The 15,711-nt window shown below is 44.1% G+C and overlaps 1 protein-coding gene across 5 annotated transcripts in view; it reads left to right on the top strand.

Moving 5' to 3' along the window:
- Positions 1-15,711, top strand: part of LOC117676343 (neuronal PAS domain-containing protein 2-like) — a 66,391-nt gene that overhangs the window by 29,784 nt on the left and 20,896 nt on the right. For 4 of the 5 annotated variants that reach the window (XM_060681669.2, XM_060681668.2, XM_060681666.2 and 1 more), the window contains 8 exons: positions 2,410-2,466; positions 3,331-3,485; positions 4,910-5,001; positions 7,528-7,617; positions 8,230-8,350; positions 9,887-10,000; positions 11,184-11,302; positions 14,260-14,342. In XM_060681669.2, coding sequence (XP_060537652.2) covers positions 2,435-2,466; positions 3,331-3,485; positions 4,910-5,001; positions 7,528-7,617; positions 8,230-8,350; positions 9,887-10,000; positions 11,184-11,302; positions 14,260-14,342 — 806 coding nt within the window. In that variant the 5' untranslated portion in view covers positions 2,410-2,434. The remainder of the gene's footprint in view (positions 1-2,409; positions 2,467-3,330; positions 3,486-4,909; positions 5,002-7,527; positions 7,618-8,229; positions 8,351-9,886; positions 10,001-11,183; positions 11,303-14,259; positions 14,343-15,711) is intronic. The other variant, XM_060681667.2, reaches the window with a different exon arrangement.

Raw genomic sequence — 15,711 nt, 5'->3', positions numbered from 1 at the left:
AAAGGATGGAAGGCTGAGTCAACCTTGAGCCTTGGAGAGATTCGAACCAGCAGAAATTGCAGGCAGCTGTGTTAATAACAGGGTACACTAAACCACTGTACTATCAAGGCTCATACTTTTGATAAACCAGTTTGCACATCTCTTATTCATTGCTCTCAGCAACGTTTCTCTGTTGCTCTACACTCTGCTGGTTGGTAACTCAACAACAATATCCTTAACATACCTTGTGCTTCCAACCATTGATAGAATCTATTCCACAGAGCATAGTATTCTGTGTCCCCTTTATCTTTTATTTTTAACGTTAGTCTGTCCATTTCCGCACAGACCAGTATCTTCCTTATCGTCTCATCCTCTGGAGGGGTGTTTTCACTCTTCCACTCCTGCGCATACACAATTCTTGCTGCAGTCAAGTCCAGTGTTGAAGGATTCTCATTCCTTACCGTATTTTAGAAACACAAGGAAATGGCCTCATTGTTGTGCAGAGAACTGGATACCTGATGCAACTTTATAGGGATTTAAATCTAATTGTTTGGCCATAACTCTTGTGTGTGTGTGTGTGTGTGTGTGTGTGTGTGTGTGTGTGTGTGTGTTTCTATTGAAGCACCTGGTCTACCCCAATATGGGAGGGAGCATACTGCTTCCCTTTCACCTCCAACCCAGGAGCCCTCAAGCAGTCGCATTCACTGGAGACTAGTATAAGATCTATTTCAAGCTATTTAGCTCTCATCAGCTAGCCATACACTTACTCGGATTCAAACTTGGGCTGCCTGCATATTAGGCAGTTGTATTAACCTCTGAGCCACAAGTTCTCCTCCCTTTGTCAGCTTGAGCCAGGAGAGAGATTGTTTTTCTATCGAAGCACCTGGTCTACCCCAATATGGAAGGGAGCATACCGCTTCCCTTTTTTTGCCTTTCAGCTCCAATCCAGGAGCCCTCAAGCAGTCGCATTCACGACAAACCATTTTATACCAAATTTATATTTGCTGATAAAGAAATAAAGGGAGACTAGTATAGATCTATTTCAAGCTATTTAGCTCTCATCAGCTATATATTTGTGCAGGGTGGATTTGATTTAAATCGAGTTGATTTAAATCACAATTTAAATCACTTGTAAAAAGGCTTGATTTAAATCAACTCGATTTAAATCATAATTTTTAAAGAGCAACTGTCATCTCTGCTTTGACCCACTGTTGACTCACCGATAGTCCCAGTGTTGCAGAATATACAGCCTCATGCTACATAACTAAGCTCCATTTCATGCTGAATAAACTAAATTATTTATGCATCTTAAATAGAAAACTATCTTACGATAGATTTTTACCCCAAAAGTTTTTTATTAAAATAAATTCGATAAAAATCAAAAAAATCCGATTTAAATCAAAAAATCCGATTTAAATAAAAAAAATCTGATTTTTTTTTATTTTTTAAAAAAAATCATTGATTTTTATCCACCCTGTATTTGTGTATCTCGCAAAAGCGACAAATGTTGCCCTTTTGTAGCACCAAGTAGCGTTTGTTATGCCAACAGAAAACTAGGTTGAGTTTTGTATGTATCTGTTAATGCTTGTTACTTTTAACTAATCAGATCTTTTTACAGTCTCTGCATATTATGTAATGGCTTCTTTAGGAAAAAAAAGAATCTTATAGTTAGTACATCTTAATATATGCAACCGATTAAATGTATAAATTAGTGTAAAATTCTTGAATCACTTGTTTAAGTACTGGAACACAAGCTGTTTAGGAAATGAATGGGAAACTTGTGAAATGCAGCGTGCTAGCAGCACAAGTCCAAATAGAGACAGTTGTCAGGTTTCGAGGTCGTCTCAACTAAATTGCATTTCAAACAAAGTCTTTGATGAAAAACTCCCATTTATTAAGCACGACATTCTAATTCCGACTCCATCGTAGCCAACACTGACTTCCTGACCCAAAACCTTCCCTTTCCTTTCCCCACTCCTCTGCACTCATTGGCCATCTTCCAAGTCACTCTACCCCTAATCTACTGCTCCAGCTCAAAGGAATTTCCCCCCTCCCATCCCATCTCCTAGGGGATATTATCTCCAGGGAAAATAAGTAGGTGAAAAGTCAAACGTCCCTTTCCAGACGCCTCTGCTTCTCCTTCTTATGTCAGCACTAGAGAAAATGCAGCTTGAAGTGCTGACAACAGTATTCTGTACAGTAGAAGCAAGAATTATGTAAATGTTTTTTTTTATTATTATTTAAGAGCCAAAAAAGCTTCATCTCCTTAAAAAATATTATCTGGCTTATTTGTAGTGGAAAAATTTTCAAGTGCATGATTTTGCGTGGCGGACTGTTGGACTTCATAAACTAAATACAGTTTTCAAAAGGAAACAAAAAAGAAAAGAAAAAAAATAAAAGAAAAGTGACTGTTGCGTATTTTCATTGCAGAACTCTCTATTGTGTAAACGAACTGATGGACGAAGATGAGAAGGACAGGGCAAAGAGGTAAAAGAGTTGGGGGGGAAACTGTTTGTGTCCTACGGAAGCCAGAGGCTGAGCTATCTCCTTCTGAAAATCTTGCAGCGATTGTGTTGTTTCTGATAACAGCAACAGAACAAAATCACAAATGAAAGCGGCTTCTTTGCTGCTTCCTGGGAGTGAAAATGGGCAGCGGGGCAGGTTGGGCTGCTCCCCCCATGCCCCGTTTTAGGCCTAGTAGGCCTCTTTGCAGCCTCCTGGGAGTGAAAACAGGTTGCGGGGGGGGGGCGTGCCGTTCCCCTCCCACCACGTTTTGGGCCTTGTAGGCCTTCCTGCACTTACCTGGGAGCCAAAATGGGCCGCATGGGGACTCCTGGAAGGGGCGGGGCAGGGAGGGGAGGGGCCAGCCAGCAATTTAACTACCGATTCACCCGAACCGGCCAGACCCGGCTGAATCCCACCACTGAATCTGAGTCAGTTCAGAGATTTTTTTTTGTTTTTTGTCTTCCCAGCTTTTGAATTCGTGCTGGAGCCCATCCTCAGGGAACGTCTCCATCTCCAGGATGTGAGATTGGAGATTTCTGATCTCCGTCACATTCTGGAGATGGAGAAGTTCCCTGAGGATGGGCATCAGGACGAGTCCAAAAAAACTTGGAAGAACGAATTTCTGCTCCCAGTGACCGACTCAGATTGGCTTCTGCTGAACAAAATCAATGATTAATCTTTCGATCTGTGGGGTACAGAAAACCAGGTGCAGAACCTTGGTTGAGTTGGTCATGCACCATCCCAACATTTTTGACCGTACCTTGTGAAGGACATCCTTGCCCTTGTAGATTTGCCGGCGGAAGAGGAATTAAGTTTTCACGGCAACTTTGTGCTTCCTTTGAGCAGGGCATCACGCAACAAATCAGAGAAGAAAAGAAGAGATCAATTCAATGTCCTCATTAAGGAACTGTGCTCTATGCTTCAAGGCCACGGGCATCCCCTCAAGATGGACAAATCCACAATCTTACAGAGGACCATCGACTTTTTACGGAAGCAGAAAGGTACGTGGACCACAAGGAAACACCTTGACCCCTTCTCTTCTTATTACTGTGGTACATTCTGTATTATATTTTTTTAAAAGCGGATCCTGAGCTTGGAAAGGTGAGTGATGGCCTTTCCCTCTTTGCTTTTCCCAGGTAAACAAAACCAAGTACCCTCTAATCAGTGGTGGGATTCAAATAATTTAACAACTGGTTCTCTGCCCTAATGACCAGCTGGGTGGGCGTGGCCATGGTGGGCGTGGCCAGGGGGTGTGTGACAGGCAGCACTTGGCCTCCTGCACCACCCCCGGGAGCAAAAACGGCCAATCGGGGGGCCGCACCGTACCCTCCCGTACCCCATTTTCGGCCTAGTAGGCCTCCCTGCAGCCCCCCGGGAGCATGGGGGAGCTGCACCATACCCCCCCGCACCCCATTTTGGGCCTAGTAGCCCTCCCTGCACTTACCTGGGAGCCAAAACGGGGCGCGTGAGGACTCCTGGAAGGGGCGGGGCGAGCCAGCAATTTAACAACCGGTTCGGCCGAAGTGGTGCGAACCGGTTGAATCCCACCACTACCTCTAACTCTGGGGTTTGAGAGTGTGCATGTTTTCCAAGAAGAATAACAGAATCACAGAGTTGGACGGGACCTTAGAGGTCTTCTAGCCCAACCCCTTTGCTCAGGCAGGAAACCCTTTTGTCCCATTTCAAACAAACGGTTGTTCCAATCTCTTCTTAAAAACTTCCAGTGTTGGAGCATTCAAAACTTCCGGAGGCAAGTTGTGAATGTTCCACTGATTCATTGTTCTAACTGTCAGGAAATTACTCCTTACTTCTAGGTTGCTTCAAAGAATGACTGTATCTTTTCCTGTGAGTAAGGGGGGAAAACTCATTAAGTTTATTTCTTCGTTTACACTAACAGAGGGGTCTGCAACCTTAAACACTCAAAGAGCCATTTGGACCCGTTTCCCACAGAAAAGAAAACACCGGGAGCCACAAAACCCTTCCCGTGCCTGACTATTTCCTGAGCGGCCACAAAACTAGCACATGTAGTTGAATTAAATGTTCTGTTTCCTTCTGAAACTTTTCTTTTCTTGGATTTATCCATGGTTGGCCTACCGGGGGTTGAAAAGCTCAATAAATTGCGTGTCGGTGGGTGTTGCACATTGGCGGTTGTGACGCATATTTTGAGCGACAGGGAGCCGCAGCAGAGGGATGAAAGAGCCACATGCGGCTCCAGAGCCGCAGGTTGCTGACCCCTGCACTAACATGTGACTTTATAAATCTGTCGATGCCTCTCCTGACTAAACCTAATAGTATTCACTCCCCCTCCCTTTGTTTTCTCAGTTATGGTAGTAAGATAAAATCAGACTGGTTTCCTAGAGGAAGATCAAAATGCCACTTTTTTTTTTTCTTAATCCAATTGCTTTTCTCCTTTTTTTTCTTTTAGAAATATCAGCCCAGACCGAAGCCTGTGAGATTAGACAAGACTGGAAACCCTCATTTCTAAGCAATGAAGAGTTCACTCAGTTGATGTTGGAGGTAAGATGTCATTCCATTGAGGACTTGTATACTGCACGAGCAGTGATGAATCCAAATTTTTTTACTACCGGTTCTGTGGGTGTGGCGTGGTGGGCGTGGCAGGAGAAGGATACTGCAAAATCTCCATTCCCACTCTACTCCAGGGGAAGGATACTGCAAAATCTCCATTCCCACCCCACTCCATGGGAAAGATGCTGCAAAATCCCCATTCCCTCCCCACTCCTGGGGGAAGGATATTGCAAAATCTCCATTCCCAGTTCACTCCACGGGAAGGATACTGAAAAATCCCCATTCCCACCCAACTCCAGGAGAAGGGTACTGCAAAATCCCTATCCCCTCCCCACTCCTGGGGGAAGGATATTGCAAAATTCCCATTCCCACCCCACTCCTGGGGGAAGGATATTGCAAAATCTCCATTCCCACCCCACTTGGGGGCCAGGCAGAGGTGGTATTTGCCGGTTCTCCGAACTACTCAAAATTTCCGCTATCGGTTCTCCAAACTGCTCAAAATTTCCGTTACCGGTTCTCCAGAACCTGTCAGAACCTGCTGGATTTCACCCCTGCGCACGAGTCAAAAACACCGTTATATTTGTGGTAGTTAGTGCTAGTTGCATTGTTCATTTATTCAGATGTAAATAGACCAGCATTGGTGGTCAGTGCTGAGAGACCTGAAGAAGTTAGTTCAGAAGACTATCTTCAGAAGATAGTTTCTGAAGAATCCATCTCTTATCCATGCCTTGCGGCTGGCGCAACTACAAAAGTCCATCTTTGTGCGGTGTGTCGGCTGAAAAATTGATAAATTTTGCACACTAAATTAGAAATATTTAGGACTTTTGCTTACAGTAGTAGAATCTGCCATTTAGCTGGTTTTCCTTTGGTACCGTTCCTTAATGAAAATAAATATTCCATGCAAAGAGACAGAAATAATATTTTCTATATCCCGTTTGCTTCATTCTTTTTTCCCTGCCAGGAATGCATTTCACTACATTTTAAAGCAGGGGTCTCCAACCTTAGCAACTTTAAGACTTGTGGACTTCAACTCCCAGAATTCCTCAGCCAGCAAAGCTAGCTTTGGAGACCCCTGTTTCAAAGCAACTTCTGTCACCTTTTGTGAACTATTTTCTGCATTTTCCCATCACGGTAGTGGAGGGTGTGGCCTGGCCTAGAATTACTGCAGTTTTGAATATTTCCTTCTCATAGAGATCCAGTGACTCACCTTCTTTAGAAAAATCTGTTTACTTCCCATTTGCCAATGGCTCTTCACCGACTTGCAATGGTTTTGCAATCCTGCTGGCAATTTATTTTTCATGTCCTTTTCAAGAGTCAACGGTTGTCCTCTCAGATTTAGGGGCGAAATATACCAGGAAGCAGAAAGAAAGAAAGAAAGAAAGAAAGAAAGAAAGAAAGAAAGAAAGAAAGAGGGAGGGAGGGAGGGAGGGAGGAAGGAAGGAAGGAAGGAAGGAAGAAAGAAAGAAAGAAAGAAAGAAAGAAAAAAAGGAAGGAAGGAAGGAAGGAAGGAAAGGAAGGAAGGAAGGAAGGAAGGAAGGAAGGAAAGGAAGGAAGGAAGGAAGGAAGAAGGAAGGAAGGAAGAAAAAGAAAAAGAAAGAAAGGAGGGAGGGAGGGAGGGAAGGAAGGAAAGGAAGGAAGGAAGAAAGAAGGAAGGAAGGAAGGAAGAAAAAGAAAAAGAAAAAAAATGGAAACTAAGCTTTATCCCCCTCTCTCTCTCTCTACCATCCATCCATCCATCATCTGCCTGCCTGCCTATCTATCTATCTATCTATCTATCTATCTATCTATCTATCTATCTATCTATCTATCTATCATCCCTCTCTCTCTCCACCATCCATCCATCATCTGCCTGCCTGCCTGCCTGCCTGCCTGCCTGCCTGCCTGCCTGCCTGCCTGCCTGCCTATCTATCTATCTATCTATCTATCTATCTATCTATCTATCTATCTATCTATCTATCTATCTATCTATTATCTATCTATCTATCTATCTATCTATCTATCTATCTATCTATCTATCTATCTATCTATCTATCTATCATCTCTTGCTTGCTTTCTATCTTTCATCTCTCTGTCTCTCTGTCTCTCTCAACTATCTGTCTCATTGTCTCCTCTCCCTCCCTCCCTCCCTCCTTCCTTCTCTCTCTCTCTCTCTCTCTTTGAGACAAACGGGGTTACTCTACCTTCCTCAAATCAAGTCAGCCAATTCTTTTGTCTCGTGGCCCAGAAAAACAACACAAATAACACACTCCCTTCTCTCGTGCTCTGTTGCTAAAAATATAATACCAACAAATAATTTGGCCGCCTTCTCTGGAGCCCTCAAATCTGCTTCTTCGTCTCCTGCTCAATAGCCAGAGACTGATTTTAATACTTCTTTTAATACTTTAATGCCAGCCTTTTAACTTGAATAAAGTTTCAAAAATTCCATTGAAAATTTAACTTTGAAGTAAATGGCCGAGAGGCTGGGATGCATGCAGTTTGTTCCTATATTATGTCTTTTTTTCCTCCTCCTCCTTCTAGGCATTAGACGGGTTTCTCATTGCACTAACCACTGACGGGATTATTATTTATGTATCCGATAGTGTCTCTTCGCTCCTTGGACATTTACCGGTGAGTTCTAACTGCACAATATCTGAACCAGTAGTGGGATTCAAATTTTTTTACTACCGGTTCTGTGGGCATGTCTTGGTGGGCATGGTATGGCTTGGTGGGTGTGGCAGGGGAAGGATACTGTAAAATCTCCATTCCCACCCCACTTCAGGAGAAGAATGCTGCAAAATCCCCATTCCCTCCCCACTCCAGGGGAAGGATACTGCAAAATCCCCATTCCCTCCCCACTCCAAGGGAAGGATACTGCAAAGTCTCCATTCCCACCCCACTCCAGAGGAAAGATACTGTAAAATCTCCATTCCCTCCCCACTCCAGGGGAAGGATACTGTAAAATCCCCATTTCCTCCCCACTCCAGGGGAAGGTTACTGCAAAATCCCCATTCCCTCCCGATCAGCTGGGACTTGGGAGGCAGAGAATAGATGGGGGCAGGGCCAGTCAGAGGTGATATTTACCAGTTCTCCGAACTACTCCAAATTTCTGCTACCGGTTCTCCAGAACTGGTCAGAACCTGCTGAAACCCACCTCTGAACTGAACATCTCTTGGTTTTACTACATTTTTGCACCCTCACTGTAACTCTCTTGTTGAACACCACAAAATTCTTTTGTCTCAGTCAGATTTGGTGGACCAAAATATATTAAATTTCCTACCTGAGTGTGAACAGAACAACGTGTACAAGTTACTTTCAGCCCACATGCTTGTGACCAACACAGTAACCTCTGATTTTTTGAATGGTAAGTGTGGCATTTTGCTATTTCCAGCAAAGAAATTTTAATTTTCCTAAAGCAATTTTCCAGAAATGGTTCAATAGCACCAAAGGGCTTAAGAAATAATATTTAAATAATATTTAAATATAGATGTAAAGCCAGAAATATTCTTGTTAGGCATAGTGCCAGAAAAAAATACAATAAAGAGAATATATCGGAGGTGGGTTTCATCAGGTTCTGAACAGTTCTGGAGAACCGGTAGCGGAAATTCTGACTGGCCCCGCCCCCATCTATTCTCTGCCTCCCAAATCCCAGCTGATCGGGAGGAAATGGGGATTTTGCAGTAACCTTCCCCTGGATTGGGGAGGGAATGGATATTTTACAGTATCCTTCCCCTGGATTGGGCTGGGAATGGATATTTTACAGTATCCTTCCCCTGGAGTGGGGAGGGAATGGATATTTTACAGTATCCTTCCCCTGCCCCGCCCACCAAGCCCCGCCCACCATGCCATGCCATGCCACGCCCACCAAGCCACACCCACAGAACCGGTAGTAAAAAAACCCGAAACCCACCACTGGAATATATATTTAATATTACATGTTTTGACAGCAGCGAGAATTGTATTTGCACAGTACTGGGAAAAAATGAGGAAACTCCTACAGACGAAAATATAATTAAAAAAACATGAGAATGTGCAGAAATGGTTAGATTGTCACTCAAGATAAAAGATAAGGAAGATAGAGATTACTTTTTAATATGGGGTTTGTTTTATCAATGGTAGTTAGACAATAGAGGTACAATTTAGAAGATGAAAGATCACGACCAGTGGTGAAATCCAAATTTTTTGTAGTACCGGTTCTGTGGGCGTGGCTTGGTGGGCGTGATTTGGCTTGGTGGGCGTGGCAGGGGAAGGATACTGCAAAATCTCCATTCCCACCCCACTCCTGTGGGAAGGATATTGCAAAATCTCCATTCCCACCCCACTCTGGGGCCAGTCAGAGGTCGTATTTGCCGATTCTCCGAACTACTCAAAATTTCTGCTACCGGTTCTCCAGAACCTGTCAGAACCTGCTGGATCTCACCTCTGATCACGACTATGTACAAGTGAAGGATGATAGATTATCACTATGTATAAATAAATATTACTATTAATTTCAGTTCAAACCTTTATTGTCAATGCACAACATGTATACAATGAGATTGGATTTTTTTTTTCAATTCAATATTATTATTATGTATAAGTAAATTGACCCAGACAATATACGGTTTATTAAGTACTTATGTATACCAAAGAAAAATGTATAAATAAAATAAAATATAGAAATAAGAAAAACTTTCTCTTGTGAGCCCCTAGATTTTAACCTAACCCTAATTCTGAATCTTTTTTTTCACAAGCCATCTTGCCAGCAACCATTCTAACGTTCCATCCAGTCCAATTCATGATCGATATACAGAACGTTTTGAGTTGCAAACATGGGGTTGGACTAGATGACCTCATGGGTTGAGGTTGACAATTCATTGATTTGTATTATTCAGCAAAACCTCTTTTCGGTCTCTTTCAGCTGAAAAACAAATCGAGTTTTGCTGCCACTTAGCCCGAGGAAACTTGGATCCGAATGAGGCCGTTACATACGAATATGTCAAATTTGTGGTGGATTTCAAACCGTATTCCCATGGTAAGATGATGCTTCATCCCTGGAGGTTTTTAAGAAGATACTGGACAACCATTTGTTCCAAATGGTATAGGGCAAAGGTGTCAAACTCAAGGCCTGGGGGCCCGATCTGGCTCACGGGGCTGCCCTCGAAATAGTGAAGGACGGCTCGTGATGCCTCTGCCAGAGGAAATGGAGCTCAGGCTCCCGGCAGGGATGAAATCCAGCAGGTTCTGACAGGTTCTGGAGAACCGGCAGCGGAAATTTTGAGCAGTTCGGAGAACTGGCAAATATCACCTCTGGCTGGCCTCACCCCCATCTATTCTTTGCCTCCCGAGTCCCAGCTGATCGGGAGGAAATGGGGATTTTGCAGGTATCGTTCCCCTGGAGTGGGGTGGGAATGGGGATTTTGCAGTATCCTTCCCCTGGAGTGGGGTGGGAATGGAGATTTTGCAGTATCCTTCTCCTGGAGTGGGGTGGGAATGGGGATTTTGCAGTATCCTTCCCCTGGAGTGGGGAGGGAATGGAGATTTTGCAGTATCCTTCCCCTGGAGTGGGGAGGGAATGGAGATTTTGCAGTATCCTTCTCCTGGAGTGGGGTGGGAATGGAGATTTTGCAGTATCCTTCCCCTGGAATGGGGAGGGAATGGGGATTTTACAGTATCCTTCCCCTGGAGTGGGGTGGGAATGGAGATTTTGCAGTATCCTTCCCCTGGAGTGGGGTGGGAATGGAGATTTTGCAGTATCCTTCCCCTGGAGTGGGGTGGGAATGGGGATTTTACAGTATCCTTCCCCTGGAGTGGGATGGGAATGGAGATTTTACAGTATCCTTTCCCTTCCACGCCCACCAAGCCCCGCCCACAGAACCAGTAGTAAAAAAAAATTGGATTTCACCACTGGCTCCCGGGCTCAGTTTTCACTGGCAGAGGGCTTCAGGAGGATTCCCCCAGGCCCGCCCGGACCACCACAGGTGCCTCCGACATGAATGATGACAAGCTGGCCACACCCACCCTGGCCACGCCCCCCCCCGAGTTCAAACACAACCCTGATGCGGCCCTCAATGCAATCAAGTTTGACACCCCTGCTATATTATCTCCTGCTTGAACTGGTGAGGATGGACTAGAAGACCTCCAAGGTCCCTTCCAGCTCCCTTCCGATTGATTGAAGATGTTTTTGGCATTTCTTTTTTTTTTTTTTTGCTTCTTAGTGCCCGCGTCGTCCTTCAACGGCTTCGAGTCCCCCGTGGCACGGGCGTTCCGGTCATTCAGTGACACCCAGGTGTGTCTAGTCGCAACGGTCCGTCTCATTACTCCGCAGTTCTTGAAGGTGGGCTGTCTCTTTGCTAAGTCCTAACTGTAACCAGATAACGTAATCCAGGGGCCTTGGAGAAGAGCCCGCGGAATGAGCCCCGCGGAAAGCTTTCCACGGGTTCTGCATTCAGAACCGTCAGGGGATAACTTCATGAGGAATATTGATGGAGATTCTCCATCATCCAGGTCAGTGGTGGGTTCCTCCCGGTTCGGACGAACCGGTAGCGGTGACGATATGACGTCACCGAATCGGTTCTTTTTGTTCGGGAGCTGCCCGCCCCTGCGTTATTCTTACCTTTTATTTGGCCCCGCCCCCAATCTATTCGCTGCCTCTTGAGTCCCAGCTGATTGGCTAGAAGGAAAAAAACTGTTTAAACTCTTGCCGCGGGACTTCAAAGGGCCGCCCTACAGCTGATCAGTGTTAAAAGGCAGTGTGGTGGTAGACTGATGCCTCCAAAAACAAATGAGTAGACCGGTGCCTCCAAAGGAGCTCTGGTGGCTCAGCAGACTAATTAACATCCACTTACATCTGCTGCCTGCAATTACTGCAAGTTCAAATCTCACCAGGCTCAAGGTTGACTCAGCCTTCCATCCTTTCAAAGGTAGGTAAAATGAGGACCCAGATTATGGGTAAATATTGTATAAATATACAAAAGTATGAAGGCTATTGCTTACAGCATTGTAAGCCGCCCTGAGTCTCCGGAGAAGGGCGGCATATAAATCAAATTAAAAAAAAATATATGGGTAGACCAGCGCCTCCAAAAACAAATGAGTGGACCGGTACAGCTCTGCAAGCAGTTAAAATCCTGGTAGACCAGTACCTCTGCTAAATCCTAAAGAATTGTCACATGACCATCAAGCCACGCCCACAAAATAAGCCACGCCCACAGAACCGGTAGTAAAAAAAATTTAGAACCCACCCCTGATCCAAGTCATGGTTGTCCCAAAGGTGATTTTTTTTTTCAAGAGGAAATGGGACTTTCTGGTTCTTCTTTGAAGACGTTTCGCTTCCCATCCAAAGAAGCTTCTTCGGCTCTGACTGGACGGTGGGGAATGGAAGGATTTATCCTCCTTGTAGACAGCTGGTCATTTGCATTGTTTTAGAGAGTCGTTGAGCCATCTATGATTGAACAGCCCTCTCTCAACAAAAGGATAGTGGGGGTAGGACATCATCTATCTCCAATCTACAACCTGGTCCTTTCAGCATTTCCAAGAAGGTTCCACACCCATTTGGAGCCTTCTAAAAAGAGCCTTGGTGGCGCAGCAGACTAAAGCGCTGTTAAGTAGCACCAGCTGCCTGCAATTACTGCTAGTTCGAATCTCACCAGGCTCAAGGTTGACTCAGCCTTCCATCCTTTCTAAGGTAGGTGAAATGAGGACCCGGTTTGTGGGGGCAATAAGCTGACTTTGTATAAATATACAAAAGTATGAAGGCTATTGCTTAACGCATTGTAAGCCGCCCTGAGTCTCCGGAGAAGGGCGGCATATAAATTGAACTAATAAATAAATAAATAAAATAAATTTGCACCACTCAGGTGACCCTAAGGACACAGATAAACCTCCAAGTGGCCTCAACGGCTCTCTAAAAGGAATGCAAACCACCAGCTGTCTGCAAGGAGTATGAATCCTTCCATTCCCCACCATCCAGCCAGAACTGAAGAAGCTTCTTGGATGGAGAAGCGAAATGCCTTCAAAGAAAAACCAGAAAAGTCCCGTTTCCTCTTGAAAAAGCACCTTTTTTGACTTTCATTAGGGATATCATTTTTTGGAGTAAGGACATTTATAAAATGTCAAAATGTTCAAGACCTTCCTTCAGGGGGAAATAGGAGCATATTCTAAGCAAGGGAAATTTTCCCACCTCTTGTTTTTTCTCATCTAGTGCTCTTTCTGTTTATCTTAATACGGAATGGCTTTCCGAAACGTGGCGATAGGGCTATGCCATCTCAAGGAGAGGGCCCCACGTGACTTTTTCATAGAGATAGGATTGTCTTGCAGGTTTAGAGTTGTATGGAAGAAGGATGAAACGGTGGGATCGTTCAGATGGGAAATGGACAATTCCGCCATCTTCCCGGTGAAGCGTTCTTTGCCCATAGGAAATAAAGCCAAGTAAAATTACAAATGAGAACAGCTCTCAGATGGAGAATAAAGGTTATGGTATAGGAATAGGGTTAGGAAAAAAATAAATTGCACAAGTTTCGGTTTGTCAAATGGATCATTTGTTTCTGGAGCGTTTCATCGATATGAGAGAGAGAGAGAGGAGAGAGAGAGAAAGACAGAAAGACGGAGAGAAAGAAGGAGAAGAGAGAGAGAGAGAGACGAGAGAGAGAAAGACAGAAAGTCAGAGAGAGAGAAGGAGAAGAGAGAGAGAGAGACAGAAAGATGGAGAGAGGGGGAAGAAGGGAGAGAGAGAGACAGAAAGACGGAGAGAGAGAGGGAGAAGGGAGAGAGAGAGAAAGACAGAAAGATGGAGAGAGAGGGGGAGAAGGGAGAGAAAGAGAGACAGAAAGATGGAGAGAGGGGGAAGAAGGGAGAGAGAGAGAGACAGAAAGACGGAGAGAGAGAGAGAGAAGGGAGAGAGAGAGACAGAAAGACAGAAAGATGGAGAGAGAGAGGGAGAAGGGGGGGAGAGAGAGAGACAGAAAGACTGACACAGAGAGAGAGAGAGAGAGAGAGAGGAGAGAGAGAAAGACAGAAAGAGAGAGGGAGAAGGGAGAGAGAGAGAGAGAGAGAGAAAGAGGAGAGAAAGACAGAAAGATGGAGTGAGTGAGTGAGTGAATGAGAGAAAGAGAGAGAGAGAGAGAGAGAAAGAGGAGAGAAAGACAGAAAGATGGAGTGAGTGAGTGAGTGAATGAGAGAAGAGAAGAGAAGAGAAGAGAGAGAGAGAGAGAGAGAGAGAGAGAGAGAGAGAGAGAGAGAGAGAGAGAGAATGAAGACCAACTGCCTAACCATGTCCTCTGCCATCTCTTTGGGCAGGAAGTTTGTAACGTGGAAGAATCCTATGAAGAATTCGCCTCACGGCACAGCCTGGAGTGGAAGTTCTTGTTTTTGGATCACAGGTAAATTGGTTCGGTTTATAGTTTCCGAAAAGAGTAGAAAATTGCTTGGGGGTGGTGGTGGATGGGAGAGAAGTATGGTGTCTCAAAGGGACGTCAAAAATCCATTCATCCCTCTCCCGCCCTCTGTCTGCGCCCTCCATCCCTCTGCCCCTCCGCCTGCCCATCATTCTGTCTGTCCATCTGCCCACCTGTGCATCTGTCTGTCCATCCGTCCCTTCTCCTGGACTCTACTGTCTGTACACCTGGCCATCCGTCCATTTGTCCGCCTTCCCTTCTGTCCGTCCAGCCGCTCCTCTCCATAGGTCCATCTGTCTGCCCGTCCCTCTCTCTCTCTCTCTCTGTGCCCACTTCAATCGGATGCCTGCAATTTGCCTTGTAGATGCCACCTTAACAGAGCTGTGGTCCTTCTGAATGGTCCTGAATTCAGCACAATTCACACAATTTGTTTATACAGGAATGAGGTCCTGGATTTGTGGCTTCTCTGCCAAGCCAGGATTCCTCCTGATTGCTTGATCCTAGCCACGAATCCTGGTCCTTTGCAGTTGGACCAGATAGTATGACCCTATATATGTATGTATGTTTATTTTCCTTTCTGTCTCTATGCCTTTATATATATATAAATATATATATAGCCAGGTTTTACCTACGTAAGCTAAGATGTTATACAGCCCTGGTTCTGTGAAATCTCATTCACAGTCAGCAAGAAACAAAAAGCCCAGAAACTTGTGAATGAGATTTCACAGAACCAGGGCTGTATAACATCTTAGCTTACGTAGGTAAAACCTGGCTAGAAAGAATATGCACATAAAAGCCTACGAAAAAGAAAAAGATATATAAAGAATATGCACATAAAAGCCTACAAAAAAGAATATATATATATATATATATATATATATATATATATATATATATATATATATATATATATATATATATATATATATACATATATACATATATACATATATATATATATATATATATATATATATATATATATATATATATACACACACACACATACATACATACACACACACACACACACAGACGAATACAAATCTCAATTCCATCCTAATTGTTCCTTCACTTTAATGGATGTGCTTCAGGCAGAGCTGAGTCATTGTTTTCCTATTTGAAAACCCTACCAAGAATTTTTTTTTCTTTCTTTTTTTTTTAATTCCAAGAAGGACAGGAAGTTACAAATATCCTGAGCAATGAATAAGATGAAAAGGGTTGATAGATAAATACTTTTCAGGTTGCACAGCCAGCCTCCCTTCTCATTATTCAAACAGAATAATTCTTTTATTTATTTTTTTCCTTTCTTCTTGCTGCTTAAAGCTTTTTTCCCCCCCTTCTTCTTTTAAAC

Source organism: Pantherophis guttatus, chromosome 12 (assembly GCF_059756535.1).
Source record: "Pantherophis guttatus breed Tessera chromosome 12, ASM5975653v1, whole genome shotgun sequence".
In the NCBI taxonomy this organism is placed as follows: Eukaryota; Metazoa; Chordata; class Lepidosauria; order Squamata; family Colubridae; genus Pantherophis; species Pantherophis guttatus.
Note: the sequence above shows the minus strand (reverse complement) of the source record. Positions and strands in the feature narration are given on the sequence as shown.